Source organism: Drosophila yakuba, chromosome 2L (assembly GCF_016746365.2).
Source record: "Drosophila yakuba strain Tai18E2 chromosome 2L, Prin_Dyak_Tai18E2_2.1, whole genome shotgun sequence".
Taxonomy (NCBI): Eukaryota; Metazoa; Arthropoda; class Insecta; order Diptera; family Drosophilidae; genus Drosophila; species Drosophila yakuba.
Window position 1 is genome coordinate 14,785,282 of NC_052527.2, and position 12,515 is coordinate 14,797,796.

General features: G+C 45.5%; 1 protein-coding gene across 3 annotated transcripts; it reads right to left on the reverse strand.

The window, feature by feature from the left end:
• Positions 1 to 4,462: 4,462 nt before the first annotated feature.
• On the reverse strand, positions 4,463 to 6,040 carry LOC6528243. Of its 3 annotated transcripts, none has more exons than XM_002089262.4 (3): positions 5,585 to 6,035; positions 4,832 to 5,210; positions 4,463 to 4,760 (listed from the first exon to the last, which is right to left on the reverse strand). In XM_002089262.4, exons 1-3 carry the CDS (start codon positions 5,888 to 5,890, stop codon positions 4,609 to 4,611), a joined length of 837 nt encoding a protein of 278 aa, XP_002089298.1. In that variant the 5' UTR covers positions 5,891 to 6,035; the 3' UTR covers positions 4,463 to 4,608. The 3 variants fall into 3 exon arrangements, with proteins under 3 accessions (XP_002089298.1, XP_039226957.1, XP_039226958.1); XM_039371023.2 differs by having other exon boundaries at positions 4,689 to 4,777; positions 5,585 to 6,036; XM_039371024.2 differs by lacking the exons at positions 4,463 to 4,760; positions 4,832 to 5,210 and adding an exon at positions 5,348 to 5,520 and having other exon boundaries at positions 5,585 to 6,040.
• Between the last annotated feature and the right edge of the window lie 6,475 nt (positions 6,041 to 12,515).

Genomic DNA, 12,515 nt, shown 5'->3' on the forward strand with positions numbered 1-12,515 from the left:
AACTCACACAGATACTCTCGCACACATGCATCAGGGCCAGGGACCGGGTTATAACCTGCTTGCAGCGCAGCGCCATCGTCGCCGTACAATTTCCGCAAGTCGTAAAAGTCGGTAATTTATACCTTTTGCCCCATATGCTACGGCATGGTAATTTGTTAAGTAGAGTTAAAATAATTGCTCGTATTTATAATTTACACATTTTGCCTTGGAAATTTATCGTCGCGCTGAAAGTGCGCTAGTAGATACAGGTCCCAAAGGCCCCAAAGGAGGATCCTGCACTCCGAAAACACAACTGTAAAGTGGCAGGGGCGGGGTGGGGGCTTGGGCTTGGGGTTTGCCAACATGCCTCCGCTATTTTTCGGTGTATTTTCCACTTTTGCGCTGTGCGCAAATTTATGGCCACAACTTGCCCCTGCTAAACTGAATGAATGAGTAAGTGAGCTTCTGCTCCAGGCGATGCTGCAAGTTGTGGCAGCACCTCCCTCTGGCCAAGTTGAAAGTTTTAGCCGCTATTAATTTCCCACACCAGCCCGTTTTCGGGGTGAAGCCGGGTTCTCGTTCTCTGCGGGGAATATGAATTTCAGCTGAAGAGATTTACCGACCGTTCGGGCTCCAGCATGAAAGAAAAACAATTTGATTTCACTTGATAGACGCTGGCTGTACAAAACTATGGCATTCATGTACTACTCGAGTGTATTTGTTCAGTTTCGTATTCAAACATACTCTTAGTGCCTCTAAGTTGGTACTGAAACGAGCATTTTAAATTGCCAACATTCTGCAACTTCAATGGTTATTATAATAATAAAACGAGATATTCTTCAGTAGCTCACAAATATAGTATATACGTAATATTCACATGGAGTAAATAGTCCTTGCATAAATCGTGTTTGGGGAAATATTAAGAGACAAAGTAACATTTTATGTGAACCCGAGGCTTGGTAGCATTCATTTTCCGTCCAAATTACCAAGTAACTCCATTTTGCACGAAAATTTCGAAAACCATAAAACATTGTGAACGATAAATTTCATTTTAATGGCTGGAGAATGGTTGGGGCACGTCTCCTTTCCCTCTCACTCGCACTCGCACTCAGGCACTCGGTTACTTTGTGTGCTGGAAACATTTTATAAAACATTTATTTGCTTGATTCCTAGCCTCATTTCCGCCAGACATTTCGCACCCGCTTCTAGTGCAAAGCCCAAAGCCCAAAGCCCCGGTACCATTCTACCCCAGTTCAGCAGAAAAGATATATATTTTGTCTGCACTCCGCGCTCTTCCTTTTCGGGCCATAATGAGGCCATAAAAAGGGTTAAATAAAATGTGCAGCAATTGCTTTGCTAAAGCCAACGAGGTCTAGCATACCACACACCCCTTTCACCTCCTTTCCCCCTGCCAGCACCCAGCCATTAGGTTCCGACCACTGACAGCGAAAATTTGCCCGATTTTCGCGCCGTTGCTCAAGAATTATCGACGTCTTTTTTATTTGGTCGAGGAATGTCAGAAGAGAGAGGCGTTGGAAAAGTGGAGGAAAAGTCGGGGAACAGGCGGGGAAAAGTGTGCAGCGGGTGGGACGCAGAAATTACAGCTTGTAGCTACAAATTGCTTCCGTTGCAGGCACTTTGGGGCTCTTTAGCTGGGAGGAGGGCAGCCCAAAATAGACACATCAATGAAATTTATTAGTTTGCATGTGCAAGTGCAGCTGGCGGTGGTCGGGATTTTCCATTTCCCGCCGGACCGAGCTCTAATTCGCTTCCTTAGCCCCTGCCTGCCTCCTCCAACGGATGTGAATTGCAGCTAATTTGCTTTGTACACTGAAATTAACGCAATCTCAAATGGGAGCCTGTTTGGCGGAGCAATGGTAAACGTGATAAATGCCTTTGGGAACTTCAATTATTCATAAGTAAGTGAAGGGAATATTTAAGTTGCATATTTGGGTTGAATACACATTGTTCTCAGACTTAACTTTCGAACCAGGTTGATAGCTTTGGAAATTCTAATTTTCCATTCCATCCATCCATTCGAAAACGTACACATTCAGATTCCCTTGAATTTCGCAGAGTTGAAGTCTGGCAGGACTTTGATCTCGCCGCCCGCCTTTCACACATTTTTGGGTTTATGATGCGCCCCATATGCACGACAAATGCAGCGAAATGAAACTTGAATTTGGCTTCCCGATCCGCCCACCAATTCACGTGCCCCCCACTTTGCCTTTTTGCCTTCTGGCCGCCTCGCCTTTACGATGCCTCAAATGGTGTGATAATTAGGTGAACAGACGTCTGCCAACGTGTGTGTCGGTGCAACATCAAAGGGAGCATTGCGCCCCACGCCGCTACCCGCTGCCTCCCCCCTCTCCAACGCCCACACTCGTCGGGTATCCGCCCCTGTAAAATGTGCGATGACGAATTCCCAGAACTGTTTGCTATGTCAGTTTACAATTGTTGGGCATTCCGCGGAACTAGATTGCTAGATTGCTAGATTTCTAGATTCCGAGTCCGATGTTTGACTAGGCGTCGACATTCTGGATGTTTATTATCCGAGAGGTTGGTTATTCTATTTATTCAACCAACTGCCTCGAATACTCGTACATGTGTACTGTGGCACTGTGGGCAAACAGGAGCTACGTTGCAACAGATTTCAGGCAGGTTATTATCATTTTGCTAAGCATGTTAAAAAGCATTTCAACACGAGTGGAAGGCTTCTATTAAGCACACATAAAATGTAAATGCTTAGATAACTGCGTTTAAGAGAATTGAAAAAATGAATGTGCCAAGATCTGAGCTTATGATTTATGTACTGCACAATCAAGATCAACCCTATTAACCATAGAAACAGCAGAGGTTAAAGCGTGCTGCAGACCTTGAAGTCGACTGGCCAAAATAATACCCACATGCCACATTTGGTGGCTGTGTGTCTTTCCACCTGCGGAACGGCGGACAATGTTGCAGGTCAAAACGATTCAAGCGCCAACGGATTGGAACCGCGGTGTCAGCCACTTTGCAACTCGTTTGTTGCCCCTCGATGATCCGTGGACATAAGCCGCCGCCAAGCTAGCAGTCTCGAATATATCTAAAAATCTATATATGTGCATATATCTTTGTATCTAGCAGGTTGCATGCGGCCGCCTGTCGCTGATTAACATCGCCATCGTCATCGCCATCGCCACTCGTGTCTGTTCCGCAGATAAGGCGCTGCCTCCAAGACACAGACCTCTCGATCAGTCCAATGGATATATCCATATGTACGAGTATATCCACGCCACAGCAAACCGGCATCGATGCCACAAATCATTGCCAAACATGATTTCTTATTATGGCCGGCAAAGGTGTGGCTGGAATTCGTGTTTGCCTTCCAGCTTAGACTTGTTATTTCTGATTTAAGCGCTTGTAACTTTAATTATAATTAATTAGCCGCTTATATATGTGTGCAGCTTGATTTATCCCGCAGGATGCTAGCAGCTAACAGGTGAAATCTTCTCCCAGATACTAAAATATCATGCTATACAATACTGCTCGTAAGCCCACTCGCTTTTTTGTCATTTACTTGTGGAACCTCAATTAATATTTTGAATGGAAAGTTAATCAAATTCCCATGATGCATGTTCCAGCGCCATCTGACATATTGCCATGCGCTCAAGTAAATATATCAATTTCGATGATAATCCAAACGTGAAAGCTTCCTGCTGAGATCTATATGTATATGTCTATATGTATGCACGAGTATATATAGTTTTCCGTCGCCCACATGGAGTGGGCCTCCGCTCATTAGCTGCTGCATTCGGAGATGCTGAACAAGCCACTTAATTTAAATTTAAATGTTTACTTCTCGCTATGCGTGTGTGTTGCGTGTTGTGTGGGGCCGAGTATTTTGTCTGCGCTGCTTTTAGTGTTCCTACACCCTCCTCGGCCAATGTATCACTCCTTCGGTGCACTGCAAAAATATTAGGCATGGAATTTTAAATGTTAATTATGTGTTGTCTATCTAATATTCCTAATATTTCCATTTCATTGCTTACTAATAGCTATAGTATGTACTAAAAATCTTGGCTAGGCTCTTCACCGCTTCTGATATTCCATTACCAGATTCTCAACACAATGTAGAGTGAAGATAGATTTGACTAGGGAATTATTTCGCTCAGTGCATCATCCGCTCTGTGTCACGACAGGGCAAGATTTATTTTCGGTATTCCATGGGCGACTAAAATGCGCTGTCAGCGCAGCAGTTGCTGCCATACTTCGCCGTCTCCGTCTCCGGCAATGGCCATGGCATCGGCTTGGCCATAGAGATACATTAGCTGATGGTGGTCCGGGTCCGGATCCGGACCAAGGGGACCCACAGAGCGATCGTTCCCCCTCATTGCACTTGACACCCGAAATTGATGCGCCACTGCGCCCAAGCCGGGCCACATTAATTAGGCAAAATATTGACACGCTGACGTGTGGTGTTGGCTATTGATTAACGCGTCTGTTGGATGGGGTCGGTTTTATTGGATTATTTTTAGTGGGATTGCGTGGGGATTGGTTTGGCTTAGTTTGGATCTTCACTTGTGTTTCTTCTGTGTGGTTGTGTGTGGTTCTGTGTGGTTGTGTGGTGTGGGTGGCTATTGAAAAGGCCTAGTAGATGGGCTTCCTTTTCGGTGGCAGGTGGCTGGGAATGGTACCAATAGGAGAGTGCTTGCCTGGATTTTTCTTTGTCTTATTGCAGCCATGGAAAGGACGAAGGAGGCGAATGATCAATTGCATAAAGGCTCCCCAACGCGCATGACCTATGATTTAGATGACGCTTTGGATTAACCTGCATGGGACTGCTCCTTTTGTGGTCTTCTGTTGCTCTTACCATACTCCTGGGAATGGCTTTTCCACTTGGCATCCTTGGGGCCATCCTTCTTTTCCACTGTCTCCGAACAGGTGACCACATTCGAGAGCAGCGATGGAGATTTTTTCACCTTCGGTACTCTTACCACCTGAGGACTGCGTTCTGGTGCCACGTACGACACCTCAACGATGCCAGAGTTGGCCTTCAACGGAGGACGATCCTCGGAGCTCATGCCATTGGCGCTGGCGAAGCGGGCACAACTCTCCGTGGACTTCTTGAGCAGGAACCAGGATTGCTGCAGAACGTTGCCCTCTTCGATGAGTTTCTCGTAGCCATTCAGAATGCGGCGCACATCCACGTTGATCAGTTCCTCGGGGACCTCGGGCAGATCGTCCAACTGCTGTAAAGAAATACATAATATAGTTTTAAACATTATTTTACACAGATGTGCTGCACTTCTCGATCGACTGGAGTTCATTACAGATTTTAAAACAATTTGAAGCCCGTAACCACTTTCAGCATTCCAATAAAACATGGTTGGGTTATATACAATTTATTTAAATATTTCTTAAGTTTATTACGCTGAAAGACATTCCAGGCTTGAATCCAAAAATGTTGGTCAATATAAATCGTGTCCTAATAAAAATGGTTTGAAATTTTTGAAATGACGAAAGTAACACTTAAATGAACTACTTGTCGGTTAAATTTTGCTATGAACGTCGTTTAAGGTAATGAGATTTAATCATAGTTACTGTCATTATAATGCAAACCTACCTGAGAGTTCTTGCGCAGATCTTCGAAGCGCTGGATCATCTGCTTGATATTAAGATTGCCCTTGGATCCCTTGGTGATCCCGGCACCCACGCCCGCTGAAGGATTGACTGTCACATTTGCCTCCGTCGAATGGGTAGAGTCCGGAGTCTCGGAGTCCGAGGCATCCATGCTGGAGGAGCTCATCCGGCTGAGTATCTTGGCCGTCTGCTCCATGAAGGACGCCTGGCGATCGCGCAGCTCCTGGAGTCGCATCTTCAGCTCGTCGAGGTACGCCAGCTGGCGGGGAGTGGGCTGCCTGGTTGCCATTGTCAATTTTGCGATGCCACTTTTAGATTCTTTCGAACATGTGAATGCGTCCCAAAATGCTTAAGTTTTTGGGTGTTTTTTTTTGGGCTATGGATATTTGTGTGGGGCTTGTCGGACCTAATGTCTCCAAATGAGGATGTCAGTGCTGAATGCTATGACTGCAGGGAGACTGACTACTCAGTTACCTGGTTTCTCGGCCAAGCTATTGAACTATACAGCCAAATAAGTATGCATTGGCACCCGGGAAAGTATGCCATTTTCCTGGTAAGTATGCCATTTTCCTGGTAAGCCATCACCTTTCAACCTTTCTAAATATTATTTAAAGACAAAGACCATAGTATATACATCACTTTATTAAAACAGGCTGAAACTATTTAAAGAGTATCGGTAAGTCGTACTCCATAGCTGTTCCCGCCTTTGGACATGGCCTATTACTCGCCATTTTTATGAGTTCCAAATTGAGATATCGCCTGCAATTCTGGCCGAGCTAACTAAGTTTTAACGGCCTCCGCCGCACGAAACCGATCCCTCCCCCAACTTTCATTCGCCTGTGGTGGAACAATGGAGCGATGTGGCAAGGACAGTGGGCGCGGGGCAGTGGGGCAGAGGGGCAACTGCTGATACACCTATATATCTTTGGATTAGCCTCTTACTTGACTCACCTTTTGCGATGCTGCGGGTGGTTGGGGCTAGTTTGGAATTTCACGAAGGAAAACGTGCCGCTGCCAACGGCTGACGCCTACAATGAAGAAAAGGGGGCGTGTCGGCCACTCTGTGACTCTCGCAGACTGCTGTTGATTTCCCCCGGAGGTGGATACCACCCCCCCTAGCATCCACCCCTTGCCAGAGAGTGTGCAATTGTTGTTTTCATATTTTAATGCCTTTTTGAGTTGGTAGGCGTGCCACGACACGATTCTTCTTGCCGATAAGCTGTTATTTTTATGGGCCCCCGCCGAATCGGATCGACTTGAAGTGGAGTCGGTGGTGCAGTGTGGTGCAGGGTGGTGCCGGGTGGTGCCCGGTGGTGCGCCGTGGTGTGCGGTGTGGGCTGGCTGCCGACTTAAAGAAGTTAAAATTATTACACCGCAATTGTCTTGATCGTTGATTTATGTGCGCTTTTGTTGTCGGCTCTCTGGGCCTGCGGCTTGGGTTTTTCGCTTTTTATTACTTTTTGAAGTTGCCAGTTGGCCAAGAGGCAAATTTGTGTGGCTGTTGATATTTATTGGGCATGGTCCGGGCATTGGCATTAATTGTGTATGCAACATGGGAAGTTGATTATGCCTCTCATTAGCCACCGTATTTTTTCCTTGTGCACGAAGTGGCGACATTTCCATTCCCATGGAAATGCAGTGGCCCCTTTTCAGCTTATCTTCCATATTTTGTTATAAACGGTTGTAATGGTATGGTAGTTTAAATATATTGCGTAGATATCATATTGATCCTCACATTTTCTTATTTCTGTGAGACCTTTTAATAAAACCTTTAACTAAAACAGGAGTTTAAATCCTGCTATCTGATGGTCCACATCCATTTTATTTTAAATAAGCCCATGGTTCTTTTCGGTAACTTGAGGAATTCTCTAATTGAGTTCTTGAGTAGGCGGCTCCACTTCCTCCTCAGCGTTTTTCGGTGAATGTCTGGCCAGTGTCATAATCTCATCGCCTCCTCCGGACCAAGCCCAAACCAACCCAATGCGATCCGATCCCATCCGATTCGAGTCCCATTGTGCGACTCCGGCGCGATTAAAGCCAACCGCATTCGCATTCGCAGCCGCCTCCAATTGCCTGCAAACTTAATGATTTCATCTTTCATTGAATTCAAATTTGTTTCCCCATCGGGCCCCCACGATGTCCGAGTGCGATTTGCAGCTGTGCAGGGAGCACGACGTTCGACGTTCGACATTCGATGTTCGATGTTGGGGCTCTGGCAAAATGTGCTCAGTGTTTGGGGCTGCCGAATGTGGGCGTGCCCCCATCATACGCCCCTGGAGTTATTGTCGTTGCCGTTCTGCACTGTTGATAGCCAACGCCGCGAACTCCGCTGGCCGAGCCTCGAAAAATAACGAATTTATTATTTATTTCACCTGACAGCCCCGGCAACAGACTCTATAAATTTCCCTAGCCAATCCACTCCAGTGCACTCCAGTCCACTCCACTCTCCACTCCGGCCCGGAATCATATTTATGGCCCCATCTGTATCTTTCTGGCGATGCGCATATGAAAACGAAATTATTGATAAGGCTTGCATAGCTCCATATGTGCGAGCATGTACTTACACATATACGAGTATGTATGCCCTTTGTTGCACAGCTCTGATTGAAATACCGCTTTCGTCTGGCAATGCAACAGCTTCATTTGGACAACCAGTGAATAAAAAAAAATAAAGACAGAAAAGAAACAAGGAGAAACAAGGCGAAACCGAAAGGTGGAAATCAGCTGCAGCAACAAAGTTTATTGGCAACACACAACGCGCAAGGAGGTAAGAATAATAAAACCTTAACCCAATATCCTGCTTATGGTCATAATTTTAATGCTGCTTCCAGCGAAGAAACCAAAAAACTGCAGATCGACCGCCTGGGCTCAGCTTATAGCAGTTGCTCCAGGTCCAGGTCCAACTCCAACTCCAGCTCCAGCTCCAAGTCCAGATGCAGATGGAGGCCCAAGTCCGGGGAACTTTCCCGAAGCCGCAACGTGCCGCGTATTTCATTATGAATTGCTCTTAACGATGTTCCATTTTTCATGAGCGCATTCATAAACCTTTTTCTTATTTTCGACTTGAAGCGGATTGTTGTTTGCATCTCGCCGTTGCCGTTCAAGTTGCCGTTTCTGGAACAGAGGAGATTCTGTCTGGCGGTTTGGCGGTTTGGCTGCCGCCAGCACTCCTCCTCCGCTCAAGTTAGCAAGTGAATGAATAATTGCACCAAGGTGTTGTAAGGAGAGCTCTGCTTTCCGCAGTCCTGTTCCGCACAGTGGTTGTAATGTACAAGAAGAAAATTCAAAACTGTGTATAAGCATTTTGGAAAAAGTAAGAACTCTTATTTAGATGCTTTCTATTCTATATATCAACTTGGAATTAGTTGACATTACTTATTATTACTTGCATTACTTTATTTACAATTAATTGCTACATTATTTACTTTTTATACCTAACATATAATTAAAATATATAAATATAAATGCAACTCAATCTTTTTTTTGGTGGTATAGCGACATTTTATAATTTTTTTTTAATTGCCTATTTATTAATAGATATAAGTAGTGAAAATACGTGTGCTATGTTTCCCTTTCATTTTTTGATTGACAATACGCTGAAAAACATTTTAACTAGCATCGGTAAGAGTAATTTTTCAAATGCCAGTTAGAGGCCCCTAGGGAGACTTCAAGCCCTTCCAATGCCTCATGTTTCCGCTTCCTCCATCTCTTTCCGTTTTGGCGAAAACCAATTGCCTTTTACAATTCCGCGGCTCTGTGGCCGAGAGTCTTGGGACCAGAGCTACACTGAAGAAAAGATTTGTGTGTATTTCACTTTACCCCTTTAAAAGCAGATATAGAGCTTCCTAAAACTGTTGTAAAGTCTAGTTTCATTCATTTATGGTAAACTTGAACTCAGTTAAGGAATTTCTTGAGGGTCGTAGATTACTTAACATTTTTTGCAGTGTAAGGAAGGGTTTCCGCAGACCATATCGGCTCGGGCTGCTGTCAAAGGCGCAGCGGGCAGTCGTAAAATCGCGGCAAACACAATTGAAAAACGAGCGGTCCGTGGGAGCGAGATAGGGAGATGGGGCTAGGAGGTGCAAGTGGGACGGGGGGATATGGGTGAGTGAAGGAGTGCGGCGGCAAACACTCCACACTTGTCAGCAGCGGCCTTAGTCGATCCAAGCCCCTCTGCCAGCCACCCCCCGCGACGGCCCAGAGCCGCGCTTATGCCCACAAATCATAAATTGCCGCCTTAAAATTTATCTTCAATTTTCGAGACCCCATGTGGTGCTTAGCGAATGGTGTTTTGAAATTTATTGCTGCATTTGCAATAAATATTGTCAGTGGGGATTGGGGCAACAGAGGAAGCGAGATGGGGGAGTGCTGGTTGGAGCGGGATGGCCATAATGGCGGCGTTTGCTTGCTTTTTGCATGATTGCCGCTGTAACGCCTCCCCGCCCGTAACCCCCAAGCCCCTCCCCCTCTCCCTCCTTTTTTGGCCACACTCCGCCCCTGAAAGTCCACCCATTCAGTTGGTGGTTCCTCCTCGTCGTCGTCCCCGGATTGTTTATTGTTTTCGTGCATATTAATGCACGCTGATTGCGGGCCATGGTTAGCTGAAAGCTGAAAGCTAAAAGAGGGGTCGTTCAGCCGCAGGGGCAATCCCCCGCGTGGCAGTTAGCAGCTGCCGTGCTGTGTCCTTTTCCGCCAAAAAGACCTCCCTCACCCCACACCACCCCTCCACAACCCACCCGTGATTGTTAATTTACAGCGCGAGAAATTGATTGCCATTTTGTTAAGATAGTGTGTGCCCATTGGGAATTGTGGGGCCATTCGGGGGGGCAATGTTCCGCAGGGGTGTGCCCTTCTATATTTGCTGGTTAATTGGGGTGTCTTTTATACCAACATAATATTTATCGCCTCGCATCGGGAGTGGCGCTTTAATGGAATCATCAAGATAAGAGGATGAGATAGCTCAGAAATAAGATGATGCGGTAAAGTAGATTAGTAATCTGAACTAGTGAGCTAAAAGGTAAGTAGAAAAGTATTTATTTTACTAGCTTATAAATTATGCTTTTGGGATTACCTATAAGTTTCTTTAGCTTACAATTAATATTTGAATAACTTATTTGAATAACTTTATACATTTCATTATTTGTTATTTTTGTAATCCCTATTAGCGTAGGAACTCGCATAAGCTAAGCTCAAAGAATTAATTTCTAACTGCCAAAATGCGATCCGAATATCATTGGGTCGCATTTGCAGAAACGCCATGCCAGATACTCTTTGTACTTTTTATCTGCACTCTCGCTGAGCCCACTGAGCACACAGTAAATGAAAGTAAGCCCGGAAAGCTTCGACGACTCGTTGGACGTCAGGCGGCATTGGCAGACCCATCAATCAATTCGCAGAGAGCCCAGACACGGACACTCGAATCGTAAGCCCCGTAAAACTCGTACCTCGTAACTCGTAACTCGGCGCTGCCTACAAAGTCCGAAAGAATGGAACAACTTTCCCCACTGCCCCTGCGCTTTCGGTTGCCACAATTTGTTTGCACTGCTGTCAGGCGTCGATGACTCTTCGTCTTCCCCCGACTCCTTTCCCTTCCCTCTTAGTTACCTTGTAAAAATACGTACACCGAGAAAAAACTGGAACAACCCAAAATATTACAAAGAATGGGAGGGCTTTTGCTGGCAATATTTTCAATATCATAAATATTTTGTTCAAGCCATGTCCTTGCATTTTGATAAGGAATAAAGTGCGAAAGCAAAGTTCTCAGTGGCGTAACAGTCAGGCGAGGCACAAAACCCATCGATTCGAGCATGTGACACGCATCAGGCAGGGCTCATCAATCTCCTGTCGGTCCAAACAAAATATGCAATATGTTCACATTGCGGTAGGGAGAAACCTCAACACGAAAGGCGAGCATCGATAGCACGGGGATGGGGATCGGGTTTGGATCGAGTTTGCGAGGGAGCGGCAAAAGTGAGATATAAAAACAAAAAATAGAACTCTGCCGAATTCCGAACCCCTTCATGTTACTGCGGCCTAACCGCATTCAGTAAATATTGTACGGGCGAAACGCGGCGAGGGGGGAAAAAAATTAGAGAGTATGTGTTGACAGCAGTCATCAATCAAGTGACACAACTTTTGACATGTCAAACGAACGAGTGAGCGCATAAATTACAATGGCAGCAACCATTTATACGACCCCGAAAGTTACAGAACCGCCGAGATAGTGATTGTAGGCCTCCAGTAGCCGACGAATGGGTAAACATGCCGGCAATTGGAAAACCGATTTCATCAGTGGGATGGGGAAGGGGATGGGGAAGTGCGGCGTGTTAAATGTCATTACACTTATCGATAAGATTGATAAGTGTAAACGGTTTTGCGTGTCGCTGCCTTTTCTGAGTCATCTGCTGCACAACAGAAGCGCCGCACTTAATCACTCCGCAACTGACTTCAATACTCCTCCCAGACTCGGATACCCAGATTCCCGTACTTACACTCACACCTCAACGTAAGCCATCAGTTTGCAGCCAGACAATCTGTCAAACAGTCACGCTGACAGGCATTTCCACTTAAAACAATGCCAAATAGCAACAGCTGCGGAAAAACTCCTCATTTCACTCTTCACACTACGCTGTAATTTATCCGGATTCGACTTTGCGATGTGGGAAAGTTGCCGAGCCGCCGAGAAATTCAAGATTGTGTTTATCAGCCAGAGAGTACTCAACTCGTTAGTTTCGAAGCCGATTCAAGCCGATTGAGTTTATTACCACATTACGAGGCGATTATATAAGAGAATAATCACGAGGTTTTTCCTGAAAAAGTTTAAAAAGTTACAACGTTTCGTTCCAGTAACACACGATTCAGCTGATACTTTCAGAAAACGCCTAGAAAATAATCCTTCGAGCTTGGCATATGTT